At 60.3% G+C, this 13242-nt stretch overlaps 1 protein-coding gene across 7 annotated transcripts in view; it reads right to left on the bottom strand.

Annotated features, from left to right (window-relative positions):
* Nucleotides 1-13242, bottom strand: part of GAK (cyclin G associated kinase) — a 53067-nt gene that overhangs the window by 28715 nt on the left and 11110 nt on the right. For 5 of the 7 annotated variants that reach the window (XM_030314409.1, XM_030314410.1, XM_030314413.1 and 2 more), the window contains 6 exons: nucleotides 10246-10388; nucleotides 6049-6174; nucleotides 2719-2808; nucleotides 2071-2250; nucleotides 1256-1391; nucleotides 828-940 (listed from right to left, as the gene is read on the bottom strand). In XM_030314409.1, coding sequence (XP_030170269.1) covers nucleotides 828-940; nucleotides 1256-1391; nucleotides 2071-2250; nucleotides 2719-2808; nucleotides 6049-6174; nucleotides 10246-10388 — 788 coding nt within the window. Of the gene's footprint in view, nucleotides 1-827; nucleotides 941-1255; nucleotides 1392-1987; nucleotides 2251-2718; nucleotides 2809-6048; nucleotides 6175-10245; nucleotides 10389-13242 lie in introns of those variants that run through there. The other 2 variants (XM_030314412.1, XM_030314415.2) reach the window with 2 other exon arrangements.

Below are 13242 nucleotides of genomic sequence, written 5' to 3'. Positions count from 1 at the left end.
CAGGTGAATGATACCCGTTTTCCTTTTAAAGTTCCTTTTCACAGCACCCTATTAAACCACACAGCCGAACACTTCGCATGCCTCCACTCTTGGGTTTCAGACTCGATTCCTACTCCCCCTCTCGAGGGGCTCTGTCTGCTGCGTGCGGCCCTGTGTGGCGGGCTGCCTTCCCGTGGGGAGGACGGCCTCGCTGCACACTCGGCCCCTACATAAGAGGTTTAAGGTTTGCACGCGTGGGGCACAGGTCTCAGAAGCACTAGCACAGGACACGCGCAGCAGTGGACCCACCAGGAGCTGTGTCTGTCCACGGGGAGCTCCCCAGGGGTGCGCACGCAGGCAGGCCTGCCCACCGATCAGACACCTCCCCACACCGCCCGGGGCCCCTGCTCGCCTTTGGGGACGAGCACGTTTTCTGCGGGGCTACGTGGGCACTCTGGGCCGACCTGCTTTAGCGCCAGACTGCTCCCAGGCTCTCTCTGGACCGAACCCACTGCCCACCCCCCCCGGCCCCCGACGTTCCGTGGCCTTCTCCCCCTCACCCCGCTGTGACCTTCCGTGGCCTCCTCCTCACCTGTGCTCCTCTCCACCTCTTGCCCTGGCCCCTGGGATGCAGGGAACCAGCCCAGGAGGTTAAGCACTGAGCACCAGGGCCCCACGCCCGGTTTACTCCCCCGGCTCCTATGATCAGGTGGGACGTTTCCCCTGTCACCCCGGCCTGTGGAGGCTCCACGGCACTCGTGAGCCCCCTCGGGGAGCCGTGTCTCTTGCCCTAGAGCAGGTGCGGCCTCTCACGGAAACGTCCTGAAAACACCCGTCAAGGCCCCTACCTCAGTGATGGGCGACTTGGGGTTCACATTCCTGGCGGCTGCAATCTCCTGGAGCTGGTTGACCAGTTCTGTGATGGACAGCCGCTCCTCGGGGTTGACCTTCAGCGTAGCGCCTAGGGCAGAGGCAGGTGAGCTCAGGTCACGGTCTGGGGTCAGCAGTGCCCACCCTCCCGGAGATCACAGACCCGAGGCCCCTCATTCCACTTACAGCACTGATTTCGCTTACAAGCGAGAGAGGGAAAGATGACAAGAGAGCCACGGCGAAAACGGCACAAAGTTACTAGAACCGGCCACTCAAAGCACCGAGAATTCACAAGGGGGCTGAACGCTAGGAAAAGCCCTGAGCAGAGCGGCCGCCACACAGCCATGAGGGGCAGGGGACAGCCGGGGCCCCGGATGTGACACAGGTCCCCGCACGCGGGACTTACGGATGAGGTCATGGAACACAGAGTACTGGGTGTCATCAGGAGGGATTGAGAACTTCCCGTTGACTATTCTAAGCTTTGCTCCGTCTTCAAACGGGTGCTGCCTGAAGCACAGCAGGTACAAGATGCAGCCCAGGGCCTGCAGGGGACAGGGGGCGTGGTGGGGGTGGGGGCGAGGAGGGGGTGTGGGGGAGGGGGCTGAGGAGGTGGGGGAGGGGGCTGAGAGGGTGGGGGAGGGGGCTGAGGGGGGAGGGGGCAGGGTTGAGGGGGGAGGGGGTTGAGGGGCTGGGGGCTGAGAGGGTGGGGGAGGGGGCGGGGCCCATCCAGCCAAAGGTCGAGGAGCTGAAGCCACACCCTGGTCTGAGTTCCGGGCACACCCAGCCCACTCTCTGCCCTCATCAGGCACAAACTATGGAGATCAGAGGAAGAACAAACAACAACCATCTTATTTTCTCAGCAAGAGATTCTTTCAAAGGGAAAAGTTCCCACATTCAGGCACTCGGGACCCAACAGGGCAGCTCGAGAGACCACTAGGGCAGAAACGCAGGGAGCAGGCCTGCGGGTCCTGGGGGTCTGCCCCGTGGCCTCCGATGCGGGCACACTCGTGGCCCAGACTGAGCAGGGCACTCGGGGCCCAGGGGAGGCCACGCCCTCGGCACCCAACGTCAGTCCCCCCATCAACCGCCGTGTGTGCGTACGAGTGTCCCCCAGCCGACCGTGCTGAGGAGCACCTACTGGGGTGGAAAGGAGATGCGCGGTGAGTTTGACACCACAGGCTGCCACCATCCCAAGAAAAGGCTCCAGCGTGCAAATCCTACCGATTCACACGTTTTAGACGGGGTGGAGGCCGTCACACCCACGGCGGGGTCAGCACTGGAGGCGGCCTGGGAGGTCTGGGGCTGTCCCTGCTCGGAGAGGCCAGGGAAGGGGCAGGGTGCCTCCACACCGGCGGGCGCAGCCCCGGGCCGCTCAGAGCTGCGCTCCCCAAGTTCCGCACCCTGATGCGGGACGAAGCGGTCAGCGGACCCCAGGAGGAGTGCTACGCCAGGCAGGAATGGCCACAGGGTTTCAGAAAGGTGAAGGGAGCGGGGTCGCCTAGGCGTTGGGGCCCGGCCCTCACTCTGGCCATGGCCAGACCGGCAAAAAGACCCGAGGCTGGGACTGGTCAGGCTGCACGAGGCCCCGGCTTCTCTGAAGGGGCTCTGAGCAGGGGGAGCTCAGGCCCAGGCCTGCAGGCAGCAGACAGGTCCGGGCATAAGGTGCCACCCCGGGACCCTGCAGCACGCGGACACTCCACCCAACTTACGCTTGGTTCCGCTCCACTAAGGGCAATCACGGTGGTTCTTGTGACAAGGAAAGGAGAAGAAAAAGAAGAAGGGTGGCCAGAGGGACGGGGAGCGGAGTGGGCAGGCCAGAACCCCCGCCCAGAGGCACGGCTGCCCGGGCACACAGCCGTGCCGCCTCACCCAAATGTCTTGCTTTTCGCCGATGGGGAAGTTCGAGTACAAGTCCACGATCTCTGGCGTCCTATACATGGGTGTGGTGTTCCTGGTGATCTGAAGGACAGACACAGACGTCTCAAAGGAAAGGCCACTCGTGAGCACCACTCGTCCTGCGTCGATGTCGTGCTACTTCCCCAAATACCCCGCAGGACGTCTGTGAACGACGCTCACTCACACCTCGTTGTGTCCCACACAGACAGCAGGCTGTTCAACTCCCTCCTCACCCCCACTGCCGCCCGTCTCCCGAGCGCCTCTGGTGCTCCTGACGCAGCCACGCACGCCAAGCATTCACTGCGGGCACCCTAGCTCGTGTGGGTGTGAGGAGAAGCAGGTGTCACCCACAGGAAGTGTGTCCAGAGCCGGGAGCTGGGTCGCTCGTGTCTCTGAGAGGAAGTGCTATTCTGAAAGAAGCCTCCTGACGGGATCTTGTGGACAAAGAACCTTCTCCAACGGGAGAGAGAACTAAACCAAATTCAGCTGGTCGGTTCAGGTTTTCACACGCAAGATCCTGGGACCCACGCATACAGGGCAGGACACGGGACCGAGGACAGGCTGGCAGCACAGCCCGGGGGGGGAGCCACAGCCCACGGCGTGCGTCGCCGCACACGGCACACATGAACACCAGCCACGGGGCTACAGATTCCGCTGCCACGACCTCAGCCGGACAAGGAAACACAACCACGTGGCAAGTGTGACGGGCTGTTCTCCACCTGAAGGTGCTACTCCACGGCAACCCTCTGAAGAGGCCACGGGAGGGGTGCAGGTGAGGCCCGGGGTCAGAGCGCGTAAGTCCTCGGGCGGACGCACCCGGCATGCCGCGAGGGAGGTGAAGCCGGGGGCACCACGCAGCCCAGACGTGGGGCGACAGGGACACCCACGCAGGACAAGTCGCCAAGCCGCACACTTGGGGTTCTGCGCCGCGGTGCCCGTCCGGCAAGCTCCCGTGGAAAGCCCTATTCTACGCCGGATTTGTTCACAGACCGGCCGCTGCGATCCAGCCTCACACCCTGAGGAGACACGAGAACCCACGTGCGGGCCGCTCGGCATGCTGCCGCCTGTAAGCGTGCAGACGACAGGACACCGGACACGGCCTGATCGTGAGCACGCGGCACTGGCCAAAGAGACCCAGGTGCAGAGGGACCCATGCTCCTGACCCAGCACAGCCCACAAAGCATGAAAAGCAAACAGAAGCCAGGAGAGCGTGTGCAGCGTGAGGGGCGGGAGCTGGGAGACGCGTGTCCGCGGGCCTATCCCTTCAGAAGAGACACGGCACCGCTTGCAGCTCAATTCTCCCGGAAACCAGCAACCGCTCAAAAAGTCAAGTCAAGTCATTAAAAAGTAAGATGCAATCAAACGAGTAACTAAACCCCTTGGAAGGAGAGAGCGCAGATGCGAGGACTCGTCAACACAGCATCTGAGAGCACGCGCCTGGTCTGTGCTGTAGATCGGGGGAGGGGGACACCCAAGGGCCACAGATCCACCCTGACTTCCTTCTGGGACATTCACGCTCTCTGGTGACACCAGAACTCGCGGACGTGCGCTGGAGTGGAGCGCAGGTGCACGTGGTGACGCTACTGGGCCCCTCGCTGGGAGAGGGGGACACACAGATGTGGGGTGGGGGGGCAAGAAGCCCACCGGACACACCAGAGTGGAGGCACTGGCACAGACGCGCGACTTGCCACAGGACATGCGTGGAGGTGTGCCCACACAGGCACGCACGCCCCGAGTGGTCTCCGGTGCCTCCCCCGACCCCGAGCCGGCGGCTCTCCTCCAAGGCGGGCACGCACACGGCAGGGTCGGCAGGGCAGGCACCTGCTCAGCCCAGAACGCCCTCCTGCCCCGGCAAGTGGGCAGGGCTCCCAAGGGATGGCAGCCCGACAAAGAACATAGGGTCAAGTGGGAAGCGAATCTGGGGCATTTGAGGACACACCACGAACCCTGAAAAAGACGGCACCCACGAGTTCTCATAAAGAATAATCACAGGAGGTGCGGGGGGGCTCCTGCCTGGGTGGTGGGGCACACATGCCACCAGGGCACACAGCAGAGGCGGGAGGAGGCACAGGACAGGAAGCCAGAGCGAGCAGCTCGCCCCCCATGCCCCCGCCCGGGAGACGGAGGCAACCAAGCAACCATCACCCAAAAACAGGTGTGCGTGAGACACGGTGGGTGTTCGCACACCTCCAAGGACCCACTGAGACCAGTGATGGAGACAGGACTCAGAGCCCATGAGGCGGTTACAAAACCACCCACCACACGGGACCGAGGGGCCCCCTCCCACGCTGCTATGCTGTTCCGTTCTGCCAGCCGAGCAACTGAAGGAGAGCGTTAAACGTGTTCTTTTTGCCGGGAATGACTTCCTTAGGAACGCTCTCACGCACAAGCAGGAATGCGCTGGGTTGGGGTGATCCGACATGCGTCCGATTCAGTAATGGAGCACAGTCAGTTCTAGGAACAGCCAGCAGGTCAGGAGCACCTGTGCTTTGACCCATGACACCCGGTCCAGGGACGGACTCCGTCCAGACAAGAGGTGCCCCGCTGGCCCACATCCCGTCCCCGACTCCTTCACGGCAGGCTTCCTCGGTGTCCCCGGCAGAGCACGGATGCAGCACCTCCCCTCCCCCGTCATTCTGCGTGGCTTCCTGTCTCCTGTGTTTGGCTTGTGTGGTTTCTGTGAGCTGCTTATCTAAGTACGAGCCCCTAGGGGAACGGCTCGGGGTGTCCAGCGGAGGGCGCACCAAAGAGCGCCCCAGGCCCCTCCCCCAGGCTGCACAGTCACACGTGCACGGGCTCTGTCCTGCTCTGTGCTGCCTGCTACCCACACGTGCTCAGGACAAACCTACCAATCTCCTGTGGGGTCTCCTGTGGGACCCGTGAGGGAGAGTTTTCAGTGATTTTTTATTTTTTTTTTTAATAACCACATTTGGGACAGTGAGAAAGTTCTGTGGATGGACGGTGGGGATGGCTGACCGATGACGAATGTAGTTAATGCCACTGGAACGTGCACTTAAAAATGGTTAAATTAAATAAGATGGTGAATTTTATGTTGCGTGTTTTTTATCACAATACAAAAAAAAAAACGCAATTAACAAAGGCCGTAAGAAGGTCTGGGATGAAGTGAGGGACGGAGACATGAGGTAAGCCTCAAATTCGGCGTCTCCCGGCCCACACACGAGCCCGGGAGGCGAACGCCGGGATGTGGGACGGGCAGGCCGCGCGGCCGCGGCCAGAGCATCGGCGACTGCGGAGACCCAGGCCGAGCAGACCACCAAGGGCACCACGTGCCACACGACTCACCTCCTCTTCCACCAGGGCCCGCCTCTGGGCGCTCCAGCTGTAGTCCGGGTAATGCGAGATGGTCGTAGCACTGCCAAAGTCACACAGCTTGATGGTCCCCTGGTTACTGAGCAACAAGTTCTCCACCTGCAGAATCCCAGAGGGCGGTCAGGGGCTCGGGTGCCGAGACCCAGGCCTGGGGGCGCCTTCCTCCCGCAAAGGGGAAGAAACAGCATTTTAACCTCTCTCTGATCGAAGTCAGCACGTGTACCTTTGAAAACGGGGAACTCAGAAAAATAAAGTCACGACCAACCATAAATTAAAGACAACTCTAATCGATCATGTAAGGTATACAAACACACAAAAAACCTTTATAAAAGTCAGTTAGGGGCGCCTGGGGGGGCTCAGTCGGCTGAGTGTGCAACTCTTCATCTTGGCTCAGGTCTTGATCTCACGGTTCATGGTATCAAGCCCCGACAAGTCAGGCTCTGTGCTGATGGCATGAGGCCTGCTTTGGATTCTCTCTCTCTCTCTCTCTCTCTCTCTCTCTCTCTCCCTGCCCCTCCTGGCTTGCACATGCATGCTCTCTCAAAATAAAGAAACTACAAAAAAAAAAAAAAAGAGGTGCCTGGGTGGTTTAGTTGGTTAAGCATCTGACTTCGGCTCAGCATGATCTCATAGTCTGTGAGTTCGAGCCCCACATCAGCTCTCCGCTTGTCGGCACAGAGCCCACTTCAGATCCTCCGTCCCCTACCTCTCTCTGCCTCTCTGCCACTTGCACACATTCTCAAGAAAAAAATTTAAATAAATTTAAAAAATAAGTCAGTTAATTGGGTGCCTGGGTGACTCAGTCAGTTGAGCCTCCGACTTCAGCTCAGGTCATGATCTCGTGGTTCGTAAGTTCGAGCCCTATGTCGGGCTCTGTGCTGACAGCTCAGAGCCTGGAGCCTGTTTCAGACTCTGTGTCTCCCTCTCTGTCTGCCCCTTCTGTTCATGCTGTTTCTCTCAAAAATAAATAAACACTAAAAAACATTTTAAAGATAATAAATCAGTTAAAAAATGAAAAAACTTAACATACCACTTCAAAATTACCAAATACATCAAGAACCTAGGAAAAAATTGAACAAAAGACACACAAAACACTTCCTATTCAGAAAACTCTAATTTTAAAGATTTCTTTTCTTATTTTAGAGAGAGAACCTGTGTGTATACACGAGAGTGGCAGGGGAGGGGGCCGAGGGAGGGGAAGGGCGGGGAGAGAGAGAAGAATATTAGCAGGCTCCAAGATCAGCCCACAGCCCAGCGCGGGGCTCGATCCCACAACCCTGGGATCACGACCTGGGCAGAAATCGAGAGTCAGACACTTGACTGATGAGCCACCCAGACACCCCTGGAAAACTATAAAAATTTAGACAAACTCTTAAAATCCAAACAGACAAGGGATCAGACCACACTCCTGACATGAAAGGCACGGGTGTGCGCAGCCACTCTAGAGCAGGCTCCCCAGCCGTGGTCCAGCCCCGCCTACCTCGACACAGCCCGCAAACTAAGAAAGGCTCTTACATATTTAAACGGTTGGTGGAAGAATCAAAAAAGATTCTGACATCTCCTAACACGGGTCCAGAAGCAGCTTTAGGGGCGTGGCCGTGCCTGGCTGTCCGTAGGGCTGCCTGCGCTGTTCAGGAAGGTTGGTATGCAAAGCTGAAATGTTTAAAGTCGGGCCTTTTATAGGAAGTCTGTCAACTCACGCTCTGGGGGTGAGGTGGGGTGGGGGTGGGGAACAGTCAAGGCAACTCACCAAATTCCAGAAAGTTTTTTGGGAGGAACCTAATTCAAAAAGTCATGTGGAGACGCAAAGAGCCAAAAAGAGCCACACGATCCCTAAGAAGTCAGGCCTTACTGTTAAGCTCTGTTAAAGAAGGCAAAGGAGCACAGGGTCCAGGACCAACCAACAGCCCCACAGGACACCCAGTGAGTGCCACGCCCGTGGCAAGGCGGCGCTGAGGGAACAGGACGGCCATCCAGGCAAGGTGTTGGGAGAGCCAGGGGGCCACCCATGATGCACCAAGGAAGACCCGCCCCTACGGGCAAAGGTGGACGCCAGGTCCCCCGGACAGCATGCCTGGCAAGGCGCCTCGGCAAGACACGGAAGCTCCACTGAAACCAGAGCATCCCATCGGAGACGCTGTGCAGAGGGTGACGGTGTGAGCCACAGCGTGACCAGCGCGGGCTCTGATGAGCCAAAGCGAAAGGGACCCTCCCACAGGCGCCCCCACGGAGAACGTCCAAAGTACAACACGCCTGAAAAGATGCTCAACTTCGTTAGCAGAAGGAAGATCCAACTAGGACCACTTAAGCCACATCCACATGACCTGGGTCACGTAGCGAAGTGCGGGCACGGGGGCCGCCACGCGCTGCTAGTGAGGACTTCCAACAGAGGTGCGAGCGTCCACGGGCCAAAGCACAGACAAGGGCATCGGGGTTCAGAACAGCTCAGGAAGCGGACATCAACCAAGTGCACAAGCACGAGCACACGCGTCCCCACACGAGACGGACGGACCTGCGAGCCATAATGCGAGCAAACAGCCCGACACCGGCTACACTCCACAGCCCGCAGGCTCGGAAGGAGCCATGCACAGGAGCAGAACAAGAAGGACACGCGTCCCCATGGTCTCTGCCATCCCCCGTGTCCCGCCTGCCCCTCCGCAGGGCGCCACACGGTGAGGTCCACGCACCGGCCACAGGGACACCTGCAGGGGGTCCCAGCACTGGGCGAACAGAGGGCGCTGAGAAGACAAGGGACGTCCAACCCGGGTTAAGCTCACAAGCGCTGATCCTTTACTGATTCTACCCTTCTAGATATCCCTTCCCTTAAAAAAACTACGGACACACAAGCACCCGCATTAACACACAAAGCATGGGTCTTGGCGCCCCGAAACAATCCACCAGCCCCCAGTCAGCTGAGGAAGGCCCATGCAGACAGCAGGGAAGGGCCGGCTGGTGTGCAGGGCAGCCGCGGCCCAGGCCCCTCCAGACACACCCCTGCAGCCCTGTGAGCGGGGTCCAGGGCGGTGGCCCCCACCTCACAGACCTTCTGTAACGGGGGCGCACGTGCCGACCACTCGGGCTGAGGGACAAAAGGAAAAGGTCAGGCTCGCCCAAGGTCAAATCTAAACAGAGACATCACTGCACAGACAGGGCACCAGGGCCTCCCTGGGCACACGGCCCTGAGGAGGAGAGGGCGCTGTCCCAGACCAGCCGGGTCGGAGGCACGCTTTCCTCATACCTGAAAGCTGGCCACAGACCAGACAAGAGAGAACGCTAAGGGACTGTAAGGTTCTCCGGCAAAAACAACCTGTGCCAGCAAGTAGGACACAGCGGGGGCCACCGCTCCCCCAAGAAGCGGTCGGAGTCAGGGTGTGAGCTTCGTGGACGTCAGGCAAATCTCACAAAGTCTTGAGTTGCCCAAAGACACAACAGGGGAAATAGAAACTAGGCCATTAAGCAGGAGAAGGTATTCGCAGCACAGACAACATGAAAAAGGCCGCCGTAAGAACAGAGGGAGGAGCTCCCGCTAACCAATAACCTGATGGACAAGAAAACAGGAAAAAAAGCAAAAAGCAAGTTAACTGAAGAATAAGGCACTGACTGCAAACACAGCAAAAACCGTCTATCTCACGAATCACCAGGAAAAGGGAGAATCGGGACCGCGGTGCCCCTCGTCCCCAGCAGGCGGGCGGCTGCGAGTACGGCAGCCCCACGGTGCCTGGCCAAGGCGCGTCCGCACTCCTCGTGGTCCCTCGGCGGCACTGGTTGCCGCGGGACAGCGAGCCCTGTGGTGTCACGCCTGGGGACGGATGACCACAGGGCGAGGACACGGACGACCCCGAGGGGCGGCAGCCTCCTCCCGGCTCCTGGGGGCGGATGGAAGGGAGCCTCAGCCGAGAGCATCCCCAGGCCGGCCGAAGGGCCGGCAGGGGGCATGATGGCCAAGCAGGTGGCATGAAGCCACAGGAGCAGGCCGCAGGAGGCCACAAAGCCAAATGACACAGAGAGAGGGCTCGGCGCTGCTTCAGGGGAGAAACTTCCAGAAACCCAGTTTGGCATTAAGAAGCTCCTCCTTCTCTGGAAAAGCCATCGCACACTTCACTGCTGGCAAGCTGGCCATCCTGACCGGGGGCAGCGGGGCAGGCCCGCGAGACGGACCGGAGGCGGTACCTTGAGGTCTCTGTGGATGATGGGTGGCTTTTGTCTGTGCATGTGCTGCACGGCTCTGCACGTCTGATAGAATATCTTCAGAACAGTATCGCACGAGAGCGGACCTCTAGATTCAATTTTCTTTAAAAATTCCACCAGCTGCCCTAAAAGAGACAATTAAATTCACATCACCATGGAGTCAGAAACGCTACACCCACCCCGGGCGGCCCCCCGGAGCCCACCGCGGCACTCGCGGGCAAGCGTCCGCCGCTCGGGCCCGGACACCCGGGAAACCCCGCGGAGGGACGTGAGGTTCAGGGACCGCCACCGGGATGCAACGAACTTACAGAGCCTCCGTGGGAACACCGCCGGCCGCGGCCACGTGGAACAACGGCCAGCGGTGCGCGCGGTACAAGGCAGCCCCCAAATTCACCACGGACCGCGTGCCCCGCGCAGCCGGGCGCCGAGCGGCAGCTACAAGAGGAACGGCCCCAAACGTGTACGCGGAGCTCTCTCAACCACATCTAGCGAAGCGGCCACCCCGCTTCCTCAGGCAACAGGTCACCTGTCTGTGAGCACCACGTCCCAGTAAACGCACAGACTGCGTGTGGACGGGGGGGAGGGGGGGAGAAGGAGGCCACAGGCAGGCACGAGGTACTGGGCCGCACCCCAGTCCCGGACAGAGCCCTCCCTGGGCCGTTCCTCCCCGTCTCTGTAGCCCAGACACCTGCAGTCCTTGGACCCGACAAACTCCGGTGCGGGGCCAGCCGGCTCCGTCGCACGCGGGGTGAGAGCTTTCTCCGTGAGCACAGGCCATCTCCTCCCCGTCCCGCACGGAGCACCCACGTTCATGCCTCTGGCGCCTGCGTCCACAAGCTGCCCACACACCACATGCCTCTTACCCTACCCCTCCAACCCCATTCCCACCTGTGGCCCCCTCCCTGGAGCCTCTTCCGGAAGCCCACCCTCTCCTGGGCCCTGCACTGCTCCCTCCCTGCTCCAGGCCCCAGGCTGTCTCTCAGCCTTGTAGCTCCTTCAGTTTGCCGGCACACTGTTGAAGCAGAAGCAAGGTGGTTACCACCCCTACAGGCCTTATCTCTTGTGACATCCCCACACAGACTCCCCTCCAGCCACATGCCTCCTTTCTGTCCTACCCCAGGACCTTCGCACATGCTGCACCCTCAGCTGGGACGGTTTTCCTGTCTCACCTCCTTCAGCTCCCGGTCTGCGCCATCACACCCTTTCCCCGGCCTCTTTCCTCAGTTTCGCACGGGACTACCCAACCATCACTGAGGACTTTGGTTAGGGTCTATTTGCTTTATCTGCTTGAGTCACTGAACCCCCGTGCCTGCATACAGTAGTGCCAACAGACACGATTCTCAACATGAACTAGATTCTAACTGCTCTGAACAGGCATAGCGCCTGGGGAGAAGTGTGGACTTCGTGCACTCCCAAGGGGTTTGGATTCTTTTCATAACTGCACCACCTTTGCAACTTTCAGAACAGGGAATCACGGCTCAGGACCCGCACGTTCTTGCCCACTGACCCATCTGCCGTGGAGCCTCCACTCTGGTGATCCAGCCACGATTCCCCACACACGTCGGACCCTGCCCTGCCGGGGCCACCTCTGCTGTGGCTCTGCAAGGATCTGCCCTCTTTCCAGACCTGCACACCAGCCCGCCTGGCCCTCACTCCACCAGACCGCCCCAGCATTCCCCTCTCCCCCCGCCACACCTGCCTCCCAGCCTTGCACCCGCACCCTCAGGAGGGATGGGGTGCCCTCCCTGTGATGCAGACAGGGCAGGCAGGGCACGGGCCCCACGAGGCATCGCAGAGGGTCCAAAGCAAGGGTGACACGTTGACCACCAAGCCGCCTGGAGTTATGGGAATGAGCCAGCCTGTGGCGGTGGGGACGGGGGGCGGGGGGGAGGGTGTCACGACGTCAGTTCACAGTTCACTGGCCTCTGGGACCAGCAAGAATTTAAAGGGAACTTTTTAAAAGTAACAATCCCCAATGTGGCAGGACAGCTGGAGAGGACACAGTGGAGGACGAGCGTGGGGAGCGAGGACCAGCGATGGGTGGGGGCTCGGTGAGCACGCATCCAGGCCCTCCTTCAGTGGGGCTGGCACCCACACCCCTCCCTGAGATCCCCTCCGCCCTCCGCCCACACCCTGCAAGCACCCCCAGCCTCTCACACTGCTCCCAGGCTGGCGGCCCATGCAGCACCACACCGAGGGCTGCACTCTGTGGGTTTGCCCCATCTTGGAACCACGCTGCCACCACCAGGCCCCACACCTGCTGCCTCTCATGGGAGGGACACTGGCGCTGGTGAACCCACAGCCTTCTAAAACCCAGAATGAAAGTGACCCAGAAGCACTGAGCGCCCTGAAGATGAACAGAGGACTCGGTAAGCGAACCAGACGTGCCAGCTGTGGAACGCAGGACGAGGCACGGCCAGCATCAGCAGCGGGGCCCCCGGGGCAGAGGGAAGCTGCGCGCAGCCTCACGCGTACTGACTGGGGGTTCCACGTGGCACCCCCTACTCCACAACCCCGACCACAGGATCGCCGAGCTCGCAGCAGCTCCGTGCACCAACATCTGCGGTCAAGAAACGGTACGCATCACAAAGGGGGTGCTGGTTGGGGACGTTGCGGGATGGACCCAGGAGGCCCTGCAGAGCCTTCAGGAGAGAACAAGTAGGCGTTTGGGCGCGAGAAGATGCCCGATGCAGGAAGCTTTTCTCAGAAAAGAGAAGTACGTGTCACAAACCCCCATTTTTAGGAAAACCTCACTCCCCTACGCTTGAACAGGGACGTCCTGCCCCCGGATGGTTCCTCACCCTGGCTCCTGGCCACTGCTGGCCGTGCACACCACGCTCAACGCCTCTGCCCTCACGCCAGCTACAGCGCCCGCCTTCTCCTCTTGCATCTCCACTCCTCCCCGCGCCTGTGCTCACAGCCCCCGCCGTTCCCTTCTGTGAGTGCTCCTCTCGGCGCTCCTCTCGTGGGCACGGCGCT

Source organism: Lynx canadensis, chromosome B1, assembly GCF_007474595.2.
Source record: "Lynx canadensis isolate LIC74 chromosome B1, mLynCan4.pri.v2, whole genome shotgun sequence".
NCBI lineage: Eukaryota > Metazoa > Chordata > Mammalia > Carnivora > Felidae > Lynx > Lynx canadensis.
This window is presented reverse-complemented; position numbering and strand designations above follow the sequence as displayed.